General features: G+C 42.0%; 1 protein-coding gene across 1 annotated transcript in view; it reads right to left on the reverse strand.

The window, feature by feature from the left end:
* The window catches only part of SNTA1 (syntrophin alpha 1), a 38,655-nt gene that overhangs the window by 9,841 nt on the left and 4,610 nt on the right, over window positions 1–24,204 (reverse strand). Inside the window, exons 2-5 of the mRNA XM_075846434.1 lie at window positions 17,401–17,586; window positions 7,846–8,047; window positions 6,157–6,343; window positions 5,930–6,060 (exon numbers count right to left, since the gene is read on the reverse strand). Of these exons, the coding sequence (XP_075702549.1) occupies window positions 5,930–6,060; window positions 6,157–6,343; window positions 7,846–8,047; window positions 17,401–17,586 (706 nt within the window). The remainder of the gene's footprint in view (window positions 1–5,929; window positions 6,061–6,156; window positions 6,344–7,845; window positions 8,048–17,400; window positions 17,587–24,204) is intronic.

Raw genomic sequence — 24,204 nt, forward strand, 5'->3', positions numbered from 1 at the left:
CTACGGAAGCCGATCAGGCTCCGCCGCCGGGCGGATCTTGACCGGCTTCGGTGCTAGGCAGACCGGGAGGCCAGTATTAGGCCTCCGGTTGCCATTGCAGCCACCGGAACCCCGGCAATTTCATTACTGGGGTTCCGATGAGCTGCAAACACCTTAAGTGCAGCGATCGCGTTTGAGCGCTGCACTTAAGGGGTTAATGGCGGGGATCGAAGCTAATTTCGGTCCCCGCCGTTACAGCCGGATGTCAGCTGTAAGATACAGCTGAGATCCGGTGATGATGGGACCGGCTCAGCTTCTGAGCCGGTCCCAAACATTCGGCGTACATGTACGGCAAGATGCGGGAAGTCAATGCTTTCCATGATGTACATGTACGGCAAATGTCGGGAAGGGGTTAAAGAGCCCACATAATATTGACATCTAGTTACCCCATAATAATACAATTCATTTGCCAAATAATACCGTCATACACCGCTAAATAATACTGGGTGGAATTCGTTTAAATCTAATTTGCTAGGGGGGTTAAAGGTGACAATATCTACTGGTAAAGTGACTAGTGGTGACATCCTTGGCCTGTACTGACTATATAGATCGACAGAGGGGACTGCCTGGATATGACCGTTCTTTCTATTTTTAGAGTGCTCAGTGTAAATGGAGCGCTCTGCCCCACTTCTGGAAGCGACAGAGAACAGACTTATTTATTATTCATTACTATTCATTGCTATATGTTTATTATTCTATTATTTATTGTACATTATATAACTCCTATCTGTTCATTTTTATTTCTATATTGTTCATGGCCATTAACATACCTCCCAACTGCTTTCTTTTTTCAATTATTGTAAGTGGGGCTTATGATCATTTACATTAAAGTGGGCATTCCCATGATTATTATGTGCGGTCACGTCGTTTTGGGGATGGGGCTAAAAGTGTTCCACATATGGGGATGCAAATGTTGTGGGATATACTGCAGTATGATGTTAATGTTATACATTCGTCAGTATCTACACAGCATATCTACCCTTTTCACCTCTTATCACCTATAGCCTAGTATTACACAATTTTGAACTAAATAGCAAGGGGTAGGCAAAGTAGGTAGACGCCTATGGCGTCATGGGGGGGCACAATTTATTATTCAAATAAAAAATTGAATGCTTGAAAAGAGCGAGTGTATATATATATATATATATATATATATATATATCACGTAAACAACACAAAAGTTTGAACAGCACATTCCAACAAAATGAAGCAAAACGTGATTACAGGTGCAAGAACGCCTGTGACTGCAAATTTATACAGCACACAAGAAAATGGCGACAGCACACTGCAAACACCAATGCCACCTAAACCACTAAATATGAATAAATATGCATTACAGCTTAATCTACTTACAAATAGGGATGCTCTTTTGATCAAATTGTGTGAGCCAACCTGGCACGACAGTAAGTTTCAAGACTTTCATTGAGAAATGTATATTTCAGACATCATATCACGCCAGCTTGCATGGAAAAAGTACGCCTGGTAGGTCCCAAGTTTATGTTAGGCTGTAGCCTACAAGGTGAATGGTGGGGCATAGAGCCAAAGGCCCCCTTGCACCCACCAGACAACTGTTTCTTCTGATCCAGTTGTGAGTGTGGGTGCTGGAGTCCCTCTATGTCCCCAAGGTGGTGGAGGCTTTGGGGCATGTTCCCCTTGGGCATGCTCTATAAGCTGGCCCTGATTGTCGCTGTAATGAGTATACTGTGGCTATGACTTTTATGGAGGCATTGTGGCTGTCATTACGGGCAAGAAATGGTGATATTTCTGAGTATTTGATGGTGGGGCTTCTACTTTAAAAATTTGCTATATGTGCTGCATCAACTCTTTCCCCAAAGTCTTTACTCTGCTTAGAAGAAGATAAATTTGTTGTATGCACGACTACAAGCTGTTTACTACAGAGCAGTGATAGAAATGTCGATGCTCATCACATTGTTTTTCATCTAAGTTGTAAAGTTACTCTATTTTAGCGGGCATTAATATAAAGCGGCTGAATACAAAGAACAAACCACACATTTCACTGCCAGCTGATATGAAAAATGGGATTTAAGAACAATCAAAGTGTGCAGCACATGTATTCACTAGTTATATTCTACCGATAGGTGGCAGTATATTCCTACAAATGAAATCTAACCTTAACATTTTCATATTGAAACTATGTAACACTAGAAGATGTTTTTATGTTTACTCAGATTTCCTGCTACAGATGAGCAAATCTTTAAAAACTCTCTACTCTAAAATGTGAATTACTGATTCCCTCAAATCTCAACAAATGGAACAAGGAACAAGTGCTGGATTATCAGCCGTTCTGGTCTATCAAATGCTGGATAAAGAATAATTTATATTTTTTAAAATCCTCCACGCTTACACTCAAGATCCATCCTGCTGTTTAAGGCAACCTATAGTCCCGTTGTCAGCCACCTATGGCTGTCTATCTGCTGTAAAACTACAACTCTCATCATGCCACTCTCTGTCGGGGCATGTTAGGAGTTATAGTTTCACAGCAGCTGGATTGAGTACTAATTGTACCTGCCTCTATAGGACACAGGTACAATTAGAAGCAATGAATGGCCGGGTACGTTCCGTGCCCGGCCATTCAGCGCCTTTCTACAAGTGAAGCGGCGCGATACTTTGCGCCACTTGCATAATTGGAAGGCGCTGAATGACAGGGAAAGTAATTCTGCCCTGCCAATCAGCGCCTTTCATGGACGCTTCGTTCAACCCCAGGAGACCTGCGCAGAAGAAAGAAGGTCTCCATGGCTGCCGGACGGCGTGGGAGTGGGATTAAGGTGAGTTTGAATAGTTTGTTATTTTATCGTAATAAAAAAGTGTGTGGCTTTATCTACAGGGGGGGCTTTATCTACAGGGGGGGCTATATATAGGGGTGGGCTATCTGTGGAGCACTATATACAGGGGTGGGCTATATCTACAGGGGGCTATATACAGGGGTGGACTATATGTGGAGCTCTATATACATGGGTGGGCTATATCTACAGGCGGGCTATATACAGGGGTGGTCTATCTGTGGAGCACTATAGGGGGAGCTATTTGTGGGACACTATATACAGGGGTGGGCTATATCTACAGGGGGCTATATACAGGGGTGGACTATATGTGGAGCTCTATATACAGGGGTGGGCTATATCTACAGGCGGGCTATATACAGGGGTGGGCTATCTGTGGAGCACTATAGGGGGAGCTATTTGTGGGACACTATATACAGGGGTGGGCTATATCTAGAGGGGGCTATATACAGGGGTGGACTATATGTGGAGCTCTATATACAGGGGTGGGCTATATCTACAGGCGGGCTATATACAGGGGTGGGCTATCTGTGGAGCACTATAGGGGGAGCTATTTGTGGGACACTATATACAGGGGTGGGCTATATGGGGGCACTATCTACAGGGGGCTCTATGGCAGGCACTATCTATAGGGGCACGGTGTGTGTGGAGGACACAGTGTATGGTGCTATTATAATTAGAGGTGCAGTGTATATGGTATAATGAGAGCTTTATCTTTGTTTAAAGGCGTAGAAATGTTGAAAAAGTGTGAAGATGAAGACATCTGAGCGGCAAACTGTAGAAATGGGCTGTGACCGGGACAAGTCATCATAGAGGTCTGGATCGGAAGGAGAAAAAGAACTAGAATCTGAGACGTCATCAGTGAGTCACTTAAAGAGGCTCTGTCACCAGATTTTGCAACCCCTATCAGCTATTGCAGCAGATAGGCGTTGCAATGTAGATTACAGTAACGTTTTAATTTTAAAGAGGCTCTGTCACCAGATTTTGCAGCCCCTATCTGCTAATGCAGCAGATAGGCGCTGCAATGTAGATTACAGTAACGTTTTTATTTTTAAAAAACGAGCATTTTTGGCCAAGTTATGACCATTTTCGTATTTATGCAAATGAGGCTTGCAAAAGTACAACTGGGCGTGTTGAAAAGTAAAAGTACAACTGGGCGTGTATTATGTGCGTACATCGGGGTGTGTTTACTACTTTTACTAGCTGGGCGTTGTGTATAGAAGTGTCATCCACTTCTCTTCACAACGCCCAGCTTCTGGCAGTGCAGCACTGTGACGTCACTCAAAGGTCCTGCATCGTGTCGGCACCAGAGGCTACACTTGATTCTGCAGCAGCATCAGCATTTGCAGGTAAGTAGCTACATCGACTTACCTGCAAACGCCGATGCTGCTGCAGAATCATCTGTAGCCTCTGGTGCCGACACGATGCAGGACCTGTGAGTGACGTCACAGTGCTGCACTGCCAGAAGCTGGGCGTTGTGAAGAGAAGTGGATGACACTTCTATACACAACGCCCAGCTAGTAAAAGTAGTAAACACACCCCGATGTACGCACATAATACACTTCCAGTTGTACTTTTACTTTTCAACACGCCCAGTTGTACTTTTGCAAGCCTCATTTGCATAAATACGAAAATGGTCATAACTTGGCCAAAAATGCTCGTTTTTAAAAAATAAAAACGTTACTGTAATCTACATTGCAGCGCCTATCTGCTGCAATAGCAGATAGGGGTTGCAAAATCTGGTGACAGAGCCTCTTTAAAAAAACGAGCATTTTTGGCCAAGTTATGACCATTTTTGTATTTATGCAGTTGAGGCTTCAAAAGTCCAAGTGGGCGTGTTTAAAGTAAAAGTCCAAGTGGGCGTGTATTATGTGCGTACATCGGGGCGTTTTTACTACTTTTACTAGCTGGGCGTTCTGACGAGAAGTATCATCCACTTCTCTTCAGAATGCCCAGCTTCTGGCAGTGCAGACACACAGCGTGTTCTCGAGAGATCACGCTGTGACGTCACTCACTTGATGCCCCAGGTCCTGCATCATGTCGGCCACATCGGCACCAGAGGCTACAGTTGATTCTGCAGCAGCATCAGCGTTTGCAGGTAAGTAGCTACATCGACTTACCTGCAAACGCCGATGCTGCTGCAGAATGAACTGTAGCCTCTGGTGCTGATGTGTCCGATACGATGCAGGACCTGGGGCAGGAAGTGAGTGACGTCACAGCGTGATCTCTCGAGAACACGGCTGTGTCTGCACTGCCAGAAGCTGGGCGTTCTGAAGAGAAGTGGATGATACTTCTCGTCAGAACGCCCAGCTAGTAAAAGTAGTAAAAACGCCCCGATGTACGCACATAATACACGCCCAGTTGGACTTTTACTTTAAACATGCCCACTTGGAATTTTGCAAGCCTCATTTGCATAAATACAAAAATGGTCATAACTTGGCCAAAAATGCTCGTTTTTTAAAAATAAAAACGTTACTGTAATCTACATTGCAGCGCCGATCTGCTGCAATAGCAGATAGGGGTTGCAAAATCTGGTGACAGAGCCTCTTTAATGTAAATGTTTATTCTGCCTCTAATCAGAACTGTAGTCACTGTCTGATCTGCAGCGAGATGATGGGTGGTATGATTATGATATGATTTATTTTTTGTGAAACAGCATCTCCCAGCATATCCTTACCATTGTTCGGGCCGAAACAAATTAGTGCAAACCTATACAGCAGGGTTTGCACTAAATTGAGCTGTATTTGTGCTGGTGTTGTATTTATGTACTGAGCTTTGTTCTGGTGCTGTATATATGTACTGAGCTTGGTTCTGGTGCTGTATATAGAGCTATATTGCTTTTAAAATGTACAAATGTTTTTATGCTCGAGTTACATAAAAAGAAATGTGGAAAAGAAATGACACGTCGATTGGTAGAGAAAACAAACATGGCGAGGGGGAAGGAGATGTGGGGAATGAGGTTGGGGGGGCGCCAAACTGAATCTTTGCCCCGGGTGCTGGAGAACCTAGCTATGCCTCTGCTTCCGCACACCCTATAGCTACGCCCCTGTCTTATAATATTGCTTTTCATTGCAGCATTTTTCCTTTACCTGGTGGCAATCAGAGGGTGGCAGAATACAGGTTTACTGAAGCCCTCTCTAGTGTGGGGCAGAACATTGTATAGCAAAAGATCTTTCTCGGTAAGAATTGCTAAGAGCTTCTGTTTTTCATCTTGTGGCAGCTAAAAAAAAAGAAGAAAGAACATATTTAGCCAAACACCTGAGCATTGTGATAAAAACCAAATTTCAGGCTTTCTTGTGAGATAAAAAAACAATACCTGCTCCGTCAGCCAACCCATGTGTTTAACATCCTTGCCTACAAGCTGTTTTACTTCATCTCTGACCCGCGGTATCAGAGCATTGACATTGGTATGAATGGCACTGAACCAGGCCTGGGCTGTACCCTCATCCTTTGCTCGGAGAAAAAGAACATCTCTTCCATCCGCTGAACAAATCTCTAGGTATCTACATAAAGATACAGACAGATTGAATGAAAATCAACTAGACAGAATTTATATATATATATATATATATATATATATATATATATATATACACAATATATATTTAAGCTTTCAACCTGGAACAAGAAGTGAGGACTACTCTCCTGGCCTCTGTGGTTAGAAGACTGGTGGTTCATTGGCAGACAACAGGTGCCAGCGCTTGTCCTTGCTGCCTGCAATGCCTCCCAAGCAGTATGAGCCCTCATGGCAGAGGCGTTATGCTGTCGAAGCAGAGGTGAGCGTTGGTTTGCACACTAGTCATATTGCTGGCTCTGTCATGGGGTCTAATATTGGGCACTGTGGCGGGATATGGAGGTATTGTGGCTGTCACTTTTATAGAGTCTTTATTATGAGGGCACTGACACTAACTAGAAAGTACGGGTTGTCCATATTTGTACATCTGTGTGTGTTCGTGCATGGATGTAAATTTGTGTCCATGCCCGTGAACCTCTCATGGCAAAATTATGCCCCTCTCTCCCAGATACAACAATTTTACCCATTTCTCATCAGCAATAATTAGAATTGGTCGAGAGATCTTAAAAAAAAAAATGCAAGTTATACCCTTGTTGCCTCTAGCTGCACATGCGTGTTATTTCTATCGGTAGAGGGTTTAGCTCATAATGGAAAAAGCAATAGAGGATCTGCTAAAGAATGAATGGCCTAATAGGTCACCTACGGATAACAACAGATCCTACTGAAATAGCGGCGTCTGCCAGCAAAAAATGAACGTCTTTGAGCAACTTTAAGTTATGCCATTCATTTCTGTTGAAGAGCACTAGATGTATTATGTCCTCATTCCTCATTCCTTCTGTGCAGTGAACTGCAAAAATATTTGGCTTCCAACACCAGGTAACGAGAGATCCCAAAGGAGGAACCTGCTAAAATTGATTGAAATTGCTGAAAACTGAATAGGCCTCTTTATTATATTTCTAAAGATAATGATTGTTTCTTCCGCACAATGTAATAATGATCCTTTTTCAATTAACTTCATGCAATAGATCGCATAGAGGTGAGCGTATGCTTACACTTACTATTTAAGGACATGTGTACTGTACCTAAACAATTGCTTTGGGGTCAATTCGAGGGAGGGTCCAGTTTAGGATCACTCCATATGCCTTGACTATGGGCTGTGTGAACCTGCAGTGCTCCCTCTCTCCAGAGTTGCAGCAAACAAGTGAGGGGGAATCAACCAGAGGGTAATATCACCCTTTTCTTCTACAAGGGATGTGACATTGGTGGGGGAAGACAAGTGCCAAGCCCGCTTGTCCTAAAATGGTAGGGTGTAATGGTATGAGCCTGCATCATCAGGGGTCTCCTTATTGTTTTTAGCTATGAGGCCTTCTCAGCTGTATGTATACTCCTGCGAGGATCATAAGAACATCTGGTCTTTTCGTAATACCAAAGTAAGTTACTTTGCAGGGCATTGAGATGTACTGCTTCATGTCTACTCATTTCTCTCCTCACCTGGGCTCAGGATCAGCAGGTAAGAATGTGCGGGATACATAACACATCTTCAGTGGCATGCTCTTCCCATCCTTTATGTCCCGAGGAGGCAAGGCTGGGGAACTCTTCTTGTGCGGAGAGGCTGGTAAAGGGCCATCCCAACTCCCTGGTCCACTGGAGGTAGAGCCTTTGAAGAAGGGAGATATCTCCTTCATATACTTCACTGTGGAGATAAAATGATACATATGTAGTATGTAACTGTGTAATATGCCATAAAAGAGGTAGGGAGAAATTAAACCCAAGCCCCCAACTCGAAGTCTGTACTGTATAAATAATAGGTTTTCCTTTGGAGACATCATTGCCTCATGGCCCGGAGATAGTAGTCAACCTTTAATCTAGGGACCTGTCCTGTCACTACCTGGCAGCTGTCCACTGAATTTCATCATGACATTATTGTACATCATCCAAAATACCATGCATAAATGTCATATACATAAATCAAATCTAGTTCTTTATCGCTTTCCGCCGTAAGATCCTTGATGTCAGCGCTGATACGAGCATTTCCCTGTAACAATTTCACAATAGATACATTACATAAAAGCAGGTATAAAGTTTCTAACATGTATCTATAGATACAGACAGAATAATAGTGGACTATATATCTTTCCGTTTACTCATATCCAATACTCAAGTAATCAAATGAACAATACAGAGAGCACTCATGATGTTATATATGAGGTAGATAATGTCTGATATATGAAGCACAGAGCATTCTAGCACACAATACATGATATGTAGAACATTCTATTGACTCAAAGAGCATTCTAGTGGTCATTATACATGATATAATACTATGCGTAAAGGTTAATATACCATTGTATTACTTTATCTGTTGTATACATCTGCCGTAGGGCAAAAAATATGATGTGAAAAATAAGCTTGAAATTCCACTGGCAAGTAAATGAAGCTCAGAGCATTCTAGTGCATTCTAGTGATCTGGCTGTTAAGCAGAGAGCACTCTAGTGGCCAAACATGATGTAAAGACTCATAGACAAAGCAGACAGCATTCAACTGAGGTAATATAAACTAACCATACATATTAAAGTAGAATAAAGTGAACCTATTCATTTCAGCAGGATTGGTTGATGATCTAATGCATATGGGGCAACTCATCAGTCCGGCGACTTCTGCCATCAGGTATATTGGATTCCTACACGCCCGATCTTTTGTTTCTCTAACAAATAAGCAATGCCAGAGATGGTCGGCAGTGGCATATCCTACCCTCCCTATACAAATAAAGACGCACACTAAAGATGCACCATATTGGGCCGTTTAGAGGACCTTTAGCTGATCCGAATATGCATGTTTATCGCGGGACCGGGAGAGATAGAAGTCAGCTTATGTACTGCTATTCTTGTATGGGCAGACTTAGGAACCTTTTATATGGTCCAATTATTGGGCAAACGAATGTTCCCAGAACACTCTTTCTCCATAATTGCCCTGTGTAAACAGGGCAATGATCAGCCAATGGACGAGCAAACGCTCGTTCATCGGCTGATTGTAACGTTTCTGCAGCCGAAACTATTAGCGTTGTCGGCAGCACATCCCCCTGTGTAAACAGGGAGACGTGCTGCTGACATAATAGAAATGTATGAGGATGAGCGATCAGAGTAAAGAGCGCTCGTCCCCATACTAGCTCCTTGTGAAAGGAGCAAATGAGCGCCGATCAACGAGCTGTCTGATTGATCGGCGCTTGTTGTTACAATCAAAATGTGCCGATGTAACAGACCCTTAGAGTGATGAAGCAGACAGCATTCTAGTGGTCTAGCATTCTAATACATTCTAACAATCAGTCCATCTTCTAAAACCTCTTGGGGCTATGTAGACCCCAAATTTCTCATCCACAGGTTGCACAGCACTGCATTCTATAAGACTGTACTGACTCTCAGGTGTGCTCTAATGCAACCTGAGAGGTGGAAATTTTGTGCGAAACATCGCTCCAATAGAAGTGTAAATCTCTCATGAATGTAAAACCCACATAACATTTAAACCGGCTGTTACATTTGTCTCATTGTATTTGTGACTGATGGTGCAACCACCTGAGATCTGGTGGTTAGACCACTAAAACGCATCGCTGTATAACAGATACACTATCTGAATATGTGTATACCAAAGCATATACATAATGATAGTAACTGCCTAGTAATATATGTGGAATGCAGATTTATTACCAGTAGTTTATACGTATGTGAAGCATGTTATATTCCTTTTTCTAATCCCTCAATCCTCGCATAAATAATTGAAAAGTAAATTTTAGAAAGTCACTTTGAAAAAACTGCTCTGGGCGTAACATGAAGTGCGTTCTGAACTGCGGACAGCTGGGTCCCTGTGGCACACACACAATCTGGATGCAATAACTGCACTTACTCATCACACAACTATTTTATTTGGGAAGTTCAAAGTACAATATGACTTTACTTTAGTTTCATAATGTAAAGTGGTTTTATAACTGTAAGGAAAACACTGTCATATTTGTACATTGTAATAGATAGATAGATTTTTTTTAGCATGCTCCATTGGGAACTGTAGTTCAAACATATTCTCGCCTAAAACTGCTTCTAGATGAGAATATGTGATTAAAGGGGTTTTCTAGTCCCAAAAAATGAATGGCCTATCCTTCATTCAAGTGAATAGGAGAAGGCAGTAATACTGTGAAACTCTGCCAAAGGAAGGTGTGTTGATGATTCACAGTGAGCAAGTACAAATAAAGGGCAAGCAGCGCTCGCACGAGCACTGCGGCCCCTTTCTAAAAGCTGATTGGCGGGAGTGCCAGGAGTCGGACCCCGACCGATCAGATATTGATGGCCTATCCTGAGGATAGGTCATACATTTTTTGGGGCTGGAAACCCCCTTTAATAAGGTGCTGAATAGAGGCATCCTATGGTAGCACACGGAAGGCCTACAGCCCCTGTACAGGCTCCGCGCAAACCTCTCTGTGGTATACATAAGGTTCTATATGGCAGGGACCCGGGTGATGTTGATCTTACAATTTCTGTGATTCAACTTACCCATAATGTGGAAGCTTCTATAGCTCTTATGTGGCTTTTATGAGGGTTTTGGTTTTATCCTACTTGTCTATTAACATTTGGAAATTCTTGTAGAAAAAAAAAAATCAAAAATATATTGTTTTTGGAATCACTTCCTTTAGTTCAGCAGGGTTGCCTTCAAATTTGGAATTCCCCAGACTGACCGGCTCTACTTTTGGATTGCCTCCACAGGAGACAGGAGTGATTGCTTTTTACTATTCCCCTGCCGTAATAATGTAAAAGTGATAAAATGTGGGTTCAATGTCTATTAATTATGGCACAGGAAATTTTATAAAGCAAAAAAGACAAAAACACGGTATAGGTCCCAGAGAAACGTCGGGAACATAAGGACCATCAGGAATTTTCAAAAAATTAAAACATTTTATATTAGAATTTCAAAGGTTACTGTATACATAAAAATAGTCTTTAGTTCCAAAGTGACCATACTTTCTCCTACAAGATCAGGAATAAACTCTATGGTGTGACGCATGGTGTTTCAGATCATATGTGAATGTTTGCTCAGCTGTATAATGGTTTCATTTATTTTAGCTTTCAAATGTCTCCTTATCAAGTTCTCTTAAGGGCAGAGGTGATATGAAAACTCCAGCTTGTGTTGATATCAAACAGGCAAAGTCTATGGTTCATGTGTGGATATTTAGGCCAACAACTTGCTATAGATGTTACGGATTGTCGGTCCACGGCGGTCTTCGCAGACCACACCATTAACTTGCCACTTCAGCTTTGTTTAACAGACATTTTTATGCAGGGGTGAAGATATCAATGACATCGTATATCTTGGATCAAAGTATGCAACAAGTATAAAAAAAATCTCATCTATCCAATCTCTCCATCGATGAGACTGTCCGCACAGACATTGTCGGAAATTTCCATAGAAATCTGAAGGATCCGATTATAAAAATCTGATGTCAGCGTAAACTATAATTTGTCCATCTTAAATTAGCCACGTGTTATAGGACACTGTTATTGGGGAAGGGGCCTCCGCAAATCTTGATCCAGTCCTGGAGGTGCGTGAAAATGTCACATGGGGAAAATTTTCAAACTATCCCACAATATAATGTCTAAAAATGAATCGCATGTTTATAAGGTTTGCCAATAAGAACCATTTCACAACATAACATGGATATTGGAATCACAGAGCATAGTACAGTACGTACAGAAGTGTGATGTATCAGCGCAGAACATGGTCTACGGGGTGAAAGGGGTCACGAGAAAAAGTATACAATACATTATACATATATAAAAAGTTACATGAAGAAATGGACGCCAAGTATCCAAGGACACATACAACAGACTGAACGTGGACCTATAGACATGGCAGGAGTCAGTTTACTCCACTGAATAGTTAAATCTCAGTCTCCGCCAGTCCTGCAACTCTCTAGGCTCTTCCACATTCAGCCAGATCATTAAGCAGTTCACAGATCACTGGACAAGAGTGTCACGGCCCCCATTTTCCCACAGACACACAACTTTATTTGGGTGGAAGTTAATACAAGGAAAAGGATGATTTTATGGTATCCCCTATCCTAATTATCCCAAGAAGGTCATTAACCCATTCAGGCCAAAGCTATTTTGGACCTTTAGGACACAGCAACTTTTTGAATTTTCTCATCACTGCGTGCCGAGGGCCGTAACTTTTTCATTTTTCTGTCCACGTAGCCACATAAGAGGTTATTTTTTGCAGGTAGAGTTGTATTTTTTTTATTGTGGGGAACATATAATGTATTCAAAAACTTTTATTCATGTTTTTGGGGAATGAAAAAATTTTTGGGGGATAATTGAGAAATAAAAAGGCAATTTTTCTTTTGATGTAGGCATTTAACCGCCGATAACCGTGTGCTTTAATTAACATATTTACTTTATTACATGGGCCATTATGATCGTGGCAATACAATATATGTGTATTATTAGGTTATTAACACTTTTGCTAAATAAAAATACTTTTTTTTTTTTTAAATGGTTTAATTATTTATTTATTTTTTACTGTAAATACTGTTTTTTAACATTTTTTTAAACTTTACTAACCTTTATTAAACTATTTTTTTGGTCCCACATATAATGCTTTGGCACGTCCTAATTGGCATATAGCAATGGCAGGCCTGGGGACCTTTGTTAAGCTCCCAGTTGCCATGGCGGAACCATCCCCCTCTACGATCCCAGCCATTTAACCCCTTAGATGCCGCGGTCAATGGCAACAGCGGCTTCTAAGGGGTTATATGGCCAAGATCAATGTCATCTCCGATTCTGGCTGTTGCAGCGCAATTTAGGCTGTATATTACTGGACCTAACATTACGTCCTATTGCGGTCATAAGTTCGCCCATTTGCGTGGGTTAAAGGAGCTCTATTGCTTTATATAAATAGTACTAAAATAACTGAGCTCATGGAGAGATCTAAGTTCCTAATATTTCTAAGATTCACAATAACACAGTAATGGGCCCCAAAGGTCCAGCAGGAGACAACCCCATTTGGAAGTGACTTTGGAGCCAATCACCTGCCACTACGGTATATTTCTTAAGGCACAATTTACATAAAACCTATAAGACCTTATGGATGAGGTCATGTGTACAATGATAACTGCAAAGATTACAATGTAATTAAAAATGGATGTGTACATGTTCTGTATAGATAGAGGGAGAGCTGCAGAGTAATTTCCTCTAATGGGGTCAAGGAATCCCAGCCCGACACTGCTTGGCCATATGGAGAAGATGTTTACATACCATAGATTCCTATGGACTTATACAGTAGAATTCCATTTAACCAGCATTAAATGGATCTATTAGGTACCAGTTGAATTATCAAATGTTCTGGATTATCAGATCATCATTAAAAAAAATATATATAGGAAGACAAGAATTAGATCCTATTCACCTGTTTCTTGGTTGTACGTATTTCTGGAGAGCTGGATGACAACCAATATGGCTGGCGGTATAGCTCCTACAGCGGTTCTCACTCATCTTTCCTAGAGTCCAGAACTACACAATGTCCTGCCATGTAATCCTAGTGACCAGGCAGAAGAGATTGGTTTTGGATCTGGAAAGAACTGACCTGTAAAATATGTCACTATTTATATCACACTTCGCTCCTAAATGGAGCTGACATTTATAGTACGCTGGGGCCAACCAACATGCAACTGACACTAGAAGATCTTGGAAATCCATCTTAGTGTCATGTAAACATTCTTTCTAATGAGAAAATGACCATGTGAAAATCCAGTAACAATCTATTAAATGAGGTCACATTAGACTATATTATTAGGCTACAAATGCATCAGGACTCTACAGTGTATTTCAGAAGGAAAACCATTCTCAATCTGCACCAAAACACACCAATCGTTTACATGATTTGATTTTTCAAGAAGTTGCTTGACAGGTTGTCACAGCTCCGCCTTTTTGCATTACTGCATGCTCAATGATGTACTGAAGTGAACTATACAGGAACTCTTGACAAGATGATGAAAGGTATGTAAGTGAGTGATAATTTTCTAGACATATTCCACTGCACCAAAAACCATTTAGCATAGAAGCGTTTCTGCGGAAGGTGATTTAGGGTATGTGCACACACACTAATTACGTCCGTAATGGACGGACGTATTTCGGCCGGAAGTTCCGGACCGAACTCAGTGCAGGGAGCCGGGCTCCTAGCATCATAGTTATGTACGATGCTAGGAGTCCCTGCCTCTCTGTGGAACTACTGTCCCGTACTGAAAACATGATTACAGTACGGGACAGTTGTACCGCAGAGAGGCAGGGACTCCTAGCATCGTACATAAGTATGATGCTAGGAGCCCGGCTCCCTGCACTGAGTTCGGTCCGGGACTTCCGGCCGAAATACGTCCGTCCATTACGGACGTTAATGTGCTCGTGTGAACCCAGCCTTACTGTCCATGTAATTGGAGGTGTATAAATGATAGCACTACTTTATGATATAATCTATTCCAGAATATTGAGGATCCAATCCCCTGCAAAACTTTAATAAGCTTGTCTTTCTCCAACAGAATACAGGTTTAAAGGGATTGTCTACTTTAAAACACCTTTAAAGGGGTATGCCCATCTAAGACATTTATGGCATATCCATGGGATTTTCCATAAATGTCTGCTAAATGAGGATCCAGTTCTGGGACCTGCACCTACCACCAGAATAGGGGTCACCCAACCCCCGTCGCACCTTGTGAAGCGGAGTATTAAAGTAGAGGTGGCCACAGATGTGCGCAGCTCTCGCCATTAATTTCTATGGGTGTTATGGAAACAGCCGAGCTGGGACCTGCATCTATGGCATATTCCATATGGCATATTGGGTCCACAGCTGGGCAGTTTATACATTAAATCAAAGTCCAAGTCTTAAGGACGGAGAGATGTTTTCTAATTAACCCATTAGTGAATGACCTTAGACAGTCATGGTCCCTTATCTGGTGTGCCGTCATTTTATGCTGCATCAGTAACACCATTTCTGCTTTCGCTTTGACTATATACAAAGTGTTTAATGTTGGAATTGGCAGCGTCACTTCCTGTACTGGTACCAGTTATCACGTGTATCAGTCCTGGGTGCCCCTCAGTGTATCAGCGCTGCTGGGTCTTATAAGACATAGCCAAGACAAGAGATACATATAGTCTGAAATGGCCGTTTTTCATTTTTCCCCCGATTTTTGGCCATTATTTGGTCACATTCTTGTGTTGAAACAAACGATTTCCAAAAGACAGATCTGTTGAAAGTTTGCTCTGACGGATTTTTTTCAGCTGGCAGTTCGCTACTTTAGACTGATCGTGGTATATTTTGTTTTTTTCTGCTCCCTGCTGAATCTGATGTTTAACCATGTTTGTGGTGGCTTGGGGCACAACTACAAGCCACAAAAGGACAAGCAATTGGTCGACCATCTATTGGCCAGTTAATTCACATCTATCAGAGGAAAGCTGTAGTGTAAAAAAAATACAAAATAAGAATGTCTTGACCTTTTAGTGTGTGTGCTGTATATATAGTTCAGATAGAATAAAAATAAACCCTAATAAAATGTCTATAAAACGAGTACAAAAATAAAGCTGTGTCAGTCAGCACATTGCTAATCTAGTTTTGAGCTCAACAGATGGGTCTCCTGAGACAGACTGGTTGCTAGGGATCTAATGCATATCAACTAAAGTCTTTTTTTTATGGGGTTGCCAGGGTGTGCATCGATAGAAACCAATTTATATTAAGGCCCTTTTACATGGGCAGATTTTCTGCCCAGTAAACCAGCGCCGATTGTCAATACAGCATGTGTTTCGGCACTCGCTTGTTCAATTTAAATGGAGCAGTGACCGGAATGTATGAGGACGAACGACCATTAATACCATTGTTCGTTCCTATATTTTTGCATCTTGTTGGCAGCCCCTGTTTACATGGAAGATGTGCTGCTGACAAGCGACCATTTTTTGGGCCGTATAAAAGAGCGTTTGCGTGTTTCTCTGCTTTTTGCTGTCCTGTTTACACAGGGCCATGATCAGAAACAACGTTCATACGAGCACTCGTTCGCTCAATCATTGGCCCATGTTAAAGATCCTTCACTTTGGGTTTCAGTTCATGTGCTGAGGGTAGAGAAGAGGCAAGGAGCAGACTTTTCTTTATGACTTGATGTCACTTTAATATGATTTATGTAAAAGTATTGTGGAGGACATCTATAAAGGGGTCCCATAAGTTCTGCGTTCTTTTCATTAGAAGGGTCTTCCAAATATAAGTTCATCACAGATTGTTCTGCTGCTGGGACCCCAGCCGATCATCTGTAATCTGTGGGGGGAACCTGCCAGCAAGTGCTCAATTCTACAGCGCTAACACAGGAGAATTGAAGCACTGCATGGGGCTCAATGAAATCATTGGGCTGTCTGTGTAATGCACAAACACACTGGGTCCCCCAGAGAACAATACTCTTTGCAGCTACTCTCAGGTGGAGGTGCCACATGAGGGACTCCTCTCTGTTAACTCAGAATGCCCTAATAGAGTATATAAAAATTAGGTTTCTTAACTAGACAACCCCTTTAAATACAAGTTGGGATTTATTATAAAGTCTGAGATGCTTCATTGGGAGCATTTCCATATTGACTACTATATATATATAGACACATGGAGACAGCAGCAGTGAAACAGTAAAAAGTGATATATTATCTTTTATTTCAGCTATATTTGTATAATGCTATGGTCCTTATGAACGATCAATATATGTGTGATTCTCGGGTGCAGCACTTTGCGTTTCGGTTCTTAGCCGCCCACGTTCCCCTCCCAACAGCTGTGAGGGAATCATCAGGAGGAATTTCTGGCCACAGAATAGCAGTGGGGGGATAAGTTAAACTACAACCAAATATCCAATTCGAACGCCGCTTTAAATATCTGCTGTGCATAGCACTTTATGGCTTATCATGTTTTATTGCCTTATTGCTAATCACTACACCCATTATTTCGTTTCATCATTATTCCCAGAATCCTCTTGGCTAATTGAATAGAGTTTACCTTCCAGCACCACCTCTTTGCCAGTCTTCTTGAGAGCTTGCACCGCATCATCATGGGTGGCTTCAGATAAGTCCGCTCCATTCACAGACAAGATTGCATCGCCCACGTAAAGCGCACCTGTCAAGTCAGCAGCCAGGCCCTTGAATATCTTGGAGATGAGAATTGGCATCTTATTTTCCCGGCCACCTGTATATAAAAAAAATATTACAAAATGACACATTTATTGCATGTACAAGTCATTTCTTACACGATGCTGCCTGGGCTGTTATTTAAGTTTGTATCGTTCATGTGTTACTCATGTGCATTGGGCAAGTTGAACAATGTTACATGTTGATGGTGAGGTAAGCAGCCAGATCTCCATTAACAATTCCCTAATCTAATGTTATTGTCTGAAATACCCCCTTTAACCACTAGGGTGTTTGCACACTACATATGAAATGCCTTCTGGTTGCCAGCTGGACCATCAACAGACCCATAGGATATTCTATGACAGTACGGTTTCGTGTCTATTGACAGCCTTCTGATGAATTTACAAGGCAACTGCAGAGAATCTGAAATTTTCATAGCTAAATTCATCGTCTCATCATAAAATCAAGTAAGGAAGTGTCATTTATACAATTCCATAATATGTCGTTTGGTTTGGAATATTTATTGGTTTATTATATTTGAATACCCTATTATAGCATACTAATATAATACATTTAGGACATCCATCAATTAACTGAAGTGGAGAAAGGCCTCAAAGAGTGTCTAGAGGACCATGTAATACTTAATTTCTCCTGTGGTGGTGCTGCAGAAAAACTGAACACTTGCTAGTGGATTGCTCCAAAGATTACAGGTAATCACTAGGAGTTCCAGCAGTGGGACACCCATGATCATCTTATCAGGGAGTCTTTTAATAAACATGGATTGTTAAAAGCGGACAACACTTTTACCATAACATGAGGTCATTTTTGCTAATAAAAGGGGAAGGATTATTTTAACTTAAGCTTGACTTCTGCAACTTGTTTGATTGTAAATGGGTTCTCCAAGATAAAAAATAAAATAAAAATTTCCTTCTTTTCAAAACACAGCGCTACTCCTGTCCATGGGCTGTGTGTGGTATTGCAGCTCAGCCCCATTCACTTGAATGAAAATGCAATACCAGACAGGGCACATAGACAATAGTGGCACTGTTTTCGGGGGAAAAAAGCATACCCATTTTTCTATTTCTGTTAAATTGGAACCTATTTGCATAATTTTTCTTCATCGCATTTTATAAACTATAAAACCAATATAAAAATAATAGTATTCTGGTATGTCTCTATGTTTACAATGGCAGGTATAGATAGGAATCCAAACTGGATTATATTATTTCCGTCCTCAGTCATTTCTTTTTTAACCGGTCGCTTAATATTCCACTTAAAATAATAAGTAGAGGATTTGTACACAATGCCCAGGGCACTGCCAATGCTAAATTTATCCTTGTAGGCGAAGACCCTTAAAAGGCTCTAACTATCCTTCTGAAAAATACAGAGCAAATCAGAGATATTTGATATGAAAGCATTTTTTCTATATTAATATTTAAGACCTTCATTAATATTTAAGACACTAAAGGCACACAGTAACATACTATGCCTAGATTTGCCACGGCCTTGATTCTAGTTCACGTTCATTAAGCATGTCACAAGTATCAGAGCACAATGGCGCTTACATAGGCAAACCATACTACAAATCTCTGACACGTTCAGTATGACATGCGGGTCTGCACAGCAACTGACTTCCTAAGCATGCCATTGCTATTTAAGAGCAGCTGACCTCTTAAAATGTCATTTGTTCCCTATGGTCTTACCCCTTAAAGTGGGCCTAAATCCAGACAAATGTATAAGGGTCTTTAACGTTGAGTTTCCTAGATTGCTAGAAAAGTAAAGATTCTATGGGGTTCTATGCTTTAATAAATATCACCAAACTCGTATTGCCCCCGACAGCTGATCTCAGTGTCCATAGCTTTGTAGGAGAATTTTTGTTGTTGTCAAGATGTCGATGGGTGTCGGATACATCTATAGAGATTTACGTACAGACCATGTCCTAGAGATTAGAGGCATCAGCATAGCAATATAACAGTGTCAGCCATATTGTCACCATATTCTGCAAATTTTCATGGCAGACGTTCTATGGCACCTCAACCCTGCTCAGCACCCCAGATCAGCTTAACATGGCAATTGCAGAAATTTCTCAGTAAATAATAGATACATAGATGATGAGATATTAATTCAATAATTTATTGTGGCCAACTTGGGTAAAGATTCCGGTCATTTCTGAGTTGGGGAAAGGAAGCAACCATAGCTCTCAGTAACATCCCCCCCCCCTTACTTTGTAATTGAATAATCTATTTGTAACTTAAAGGGGCTCCCTGGCTTTAATATATAGAAACTGTGTAATTTACAATAGACATACAATATGTGCTATCTATGCAGATGGATAGGGGCTCTTTTAGAAATGGGCCGTAAACTCCTTAAACGAGTATTCCCATCATAGACTGTTATGACGTAGCGCTAGAATACGCCATAACATTATGATTGGTTGGGGTTTAACCTCTAGGCTCCTGCACCCATCTACACAACTAAGGGATCGAGGGCTGTTCAACAAATCTCCTTCCCTGCGGCGCTCCCAATAAATCGCTGTGGAGGGAATAGGGCTATGTTACTGTCTCCTACACAATAAGTGGACAAGAACATCGCTGTGCAGGAAAATACTGTGAGGGAGCCACAGAGCTTAGCTACAGCTGCAGCCCCTTACTTCTAAAGATCGTGATAGTCCCGGCGGTCGAACACCATTTATCAGTAAATGATAGCACATACTAGCGATATGACATCATCACTTACTCTGGTACCTGCTGGTCCCTGCTGCCATCATTGAGCCACTAATGGCATCATAACTGCCTCATTGTTGCTGGCACTGTGGCTATCACTGTTATGGTGGTTCTATAGCTGGCACTGTGGCTATTACTGTTATGGTGGCACTGAGGCTGTCACTTATAGGCAGGGCCGCTCCGTCCATGAGGCGAGGTGAGCCTCTCGCCTCAGGCGGCGGCCTGCTGCCTATCTGAGGGGGCGACGGTTCCACTGAAACCAACCGCCGCCACACCCTCCTGCACTAAAATTATATCTGCGTCTATAGGACGCAGATACAAGTACTAGTGCTGGCAGGGCAAGGAACTTAGTTCCTTGCCCTGTCAATCAGCGCCTTTAAATGACGCAGGTGGCGCAATTATGTAATTGCGCCGCATGCGTCAGTGAACGGCGCTGAATGGCAGAGCAAGGAACATTATGTTTTTTTAGGTCAAAAACGCTGCAGCCAGATGTTACTTAAAGGCCAAGTACATATGTAGTGGATTTACGGTATGGACTTCGCACTGCAAATCCGCAACAAAGGGCAGTATAATACACAGCGTTGTGGCTTGTGCCATTTTAGTCTCTTTGGGGTCAGTGGCGTTTTTTTCAAAGCTCAGCATTCTCTGGTATGGCGTTTTTTTCCTCACATGGGCTTCTATATTCAAAAAATAACACATATTTTAAATGTTTTAAAACAAAAAATGCCACCAAAAACACCAGAACAAAACGCATGACCTTCTTACATGTGTTTTGTCGTGCGGTTTAAAACGCTAAACAAATAGACAAAACCCCTGTGTGAAGGAGGTCATTATGTCAGGTTTCAAGATGATTAAAAACTTATCCTGATATAAAGATGGGGGCAGGCGGTTATCTTCTCCCGCACTGGGGGAAAAGGGCTAGTGGCTCGTGTCATAACAAGTCACCCACACGTCTCCAAATGACACCTTTAATTTTGCACAAATATCATTCCCATAGGAGATTAGGATTCCCTAATAAGCAATTGCAAGGCAATATTTTTATAACCTATAATGTGTTGTGCATACTTACATATACTATTACATTTTTATATTATGTATACATGTAATCTGTATTATAATTATTTATTATTATTTTACGTGACTTTTATTATATTTATTGTTTTATATGTTTAATTTAATACATTTATTATGTATATTTTTGCTGTTTTCTTATATGTATTTACCTCTACTGATATATAATCTGGCCTAGAAAAATCCGGCTGGTATCTTTCCAGCGTTATGGTGACTTTTTCCCGTCTTGAAGTGATCTTATAGATGTCACAGACCCGGGAATACTTTGGTCCTGGGGGGGACGGCTGCCCTCTTGAAGCATGCCTCAGAACCATTTAGAAGGACAGCAACAGACTTCAACTAAATTCGACATGCAAGCTTGTGCTATTTTGGGCACAGTAGTTCTCTGACAGGCTGAACTGAGATTGAAGGACGCTGACAGTGGTGGAGAATACAACTGGTATAAACATGCCTGGGATTACTGCTTGAAATCTCAGGGCAAACGTGACATTAAAAACACTTTGGGTAGCCTCCACTATGATGGATCATTGACGATAGAATATCACATTGTGGTTGTGTCCACCTCCCCCTCTCTTCTCCGAAATGATCACCATCTCCCACAGTGTAATAACACCGTCAAAAAGCAGTGAATGTGGTGACCACAACAGAAACGTGTTTGTCTTTTGCCTGGAAGCATGACTCAGTGTGACCGTCCTATGATTTTTAATGGAATTTGTTTTTAAATTCTCTGTTTTCGACTTTGTTTTACTTTTGTTACCTAGATGCGACTTAAATCCTCTGCACCTCCTATACACATGGCCCTGGCTAGATAAGAAAAACTTTTAAGTTAATGTCAAAACATTGACAGTGAAAAGTAATTTATTAAAATTCACTTGTTTAAAGTGAGCAGCAAGTGCATTTTGCTCTATGAAATGTAAAATAAATAGGTTTCCACCAGGGGCATACATACAGAGAAGGTAGGGGTACCCATAGCAAAGAATAAAATGGGGTCCCCTTATGGTTCTGTGTTATCACCACCAGGGGCGTAACTAGGAAAGACTGGGCCCCATAGCAAACTTTTGACTGGGGCCCCCCTCCCCTGGGTGTCACACAACCCCCCCCCCTTGTAGATAGTGCCTTTTTTACAGCCCCCCCTGTAGATAACGCCATCCATACAGCCCCCCCCTCTGTAGATAGCGCCATACATTCCCCTGTAGAGTACGCCATACAGCCCCCCTGTAGATAACGCCATACAGCCCCCCTGTAGATAACGCCATACAGCCCCCCTGCAGAGAACGCCATACAGCCCCCCCTGTAGAGAACGCCATACAGCTCCCCCCCCTGTAGGGAACGCCATACAGCTCCCCCCCCTGTAGGGAACGCCATACAGCCACCCCCCCCTGTAGGGAACGCCATACAGCCACCCCCCCCTGTAGGGAACGCCATACAGCGTCCCCCCTCCCAAAAAAATGCGACCTACAGTGTGTCCTACAAAATACATGTATCCCCTCTCCACAGGATCTCCACAGGACAGGCGATACATGAGTGATCGCTGGCAGCGATAGGGAGAACGGGGGACTGAAAGTCCCCTGAACTTCTCCATGACAAACCTCTGACTTCCGGCGTCTGCGCAGCTCAATAAAAATGAAAGGAGCGCTGGTCACGCATGCACACAAGCATGACCGGCGCTCCATTCATTTCTACGGAGCTGCCGACACAGACCCCGGAAGTCCGAGGTTTGTGATGGAGAACTTCAGGGGACTTTCAGTCCCACGTTCTCCCTATCAATGCCAGCGATCACACATGTATCCCCTGTCCTGTGGAGATCCTGTGGAGAGGGGATACATGTCCTGTGGAGAGGGGATACATGTCCTGTGGAGAGGGGATACATGTCCTGTGGAGAGGGGATACATGTCCTGTGGAGAGGGGATACATGTCCTGGGGAGAGGGGATACATGTCCTGTGGAGAGGGGATACATGTCCTGTGGAGAGGGGATACATGTCCTGTGGAGAGGGGATACATGTCCTGTGGAGAGGGGATACATGTCCTGTGGAGAGGGGATACATGTCCTGTGGAGAGGGGATACATGTCCTGTGGAGAGGGGATACATGTCCTGTGGATATCCTGTGGAGAGGGGATACATGTCCTGTGGAGAGGGGATACATGTCCTGTGGAGAGGGGATACATGTCCTGTGGAGAGGGGATACATGTCCTGTGGAGAGGGGATACATGTCCTGTGGATATCCTGTGGAGAGGGGATACATGTCCTGTGGAGAGGGGATACATGTCCTGTGGATATCCTGTGGAGAGGGGATACATGTCCTGTGGAGAGGGGATACATGTCCTGTGGAGAGGGGGGGGGGGATACATGTCTTTTGCTCTATTTTGCGCCTTCAGGACCAGACACCGTTTAGCCATTTTTAGCACGTGTTAGTTAAATGGCTATAACTTTTTTATTTGTTGGGCTAACGACGTAATTTTAGACAATGCAGGTTTCATTTTGTATCGTTTTTATACACACCTTTTTTGCTATTTTAGAATTTTTATTCATAAAGTTTGAAAATAATAGTAAAAAAATAAGCTTTTTTACATTTCAGCTATTTTTTCTTTGGTAATAACATAGTTTTACCCTAAAATAGACCTTTTATTTGTGATCGTCATTGTCTACCGTAAATTTTTATATATTACATGTCTATATTAGGGTAATTGGGTCAGGGCTAGCGTTACGTCAATGATTGGTGGGGCGGGGGATGTTTTTTTTGGGGGTGGGTATTTTATGTGTATTTATTATTTACATTTTTTTGCACTTTACTTTATTATTTATTTATTACTATGGTCTGTTCCTCAAAGGTCAAAGAAGACCTTTGGGGAACTTTATATATTTTTTTTCTTTCTTTTACAC

The sequence above is a fragment of the Rhinoderma darwinii genome, chromosome 13 (genome assembly GCF_050947455.1).
Source record: "Rhinoderma darwinii isolate aRhiDar2 chromosome 13, aRhiDar2.hap1, whole genome shotgun sequence".
Lineage (NCBI taxonomy): Eukaryota > Metazoa > Chordata > Amphibia > Anura > Rhinodermatidae > Rhinoderma > Rhinoderma darwinii.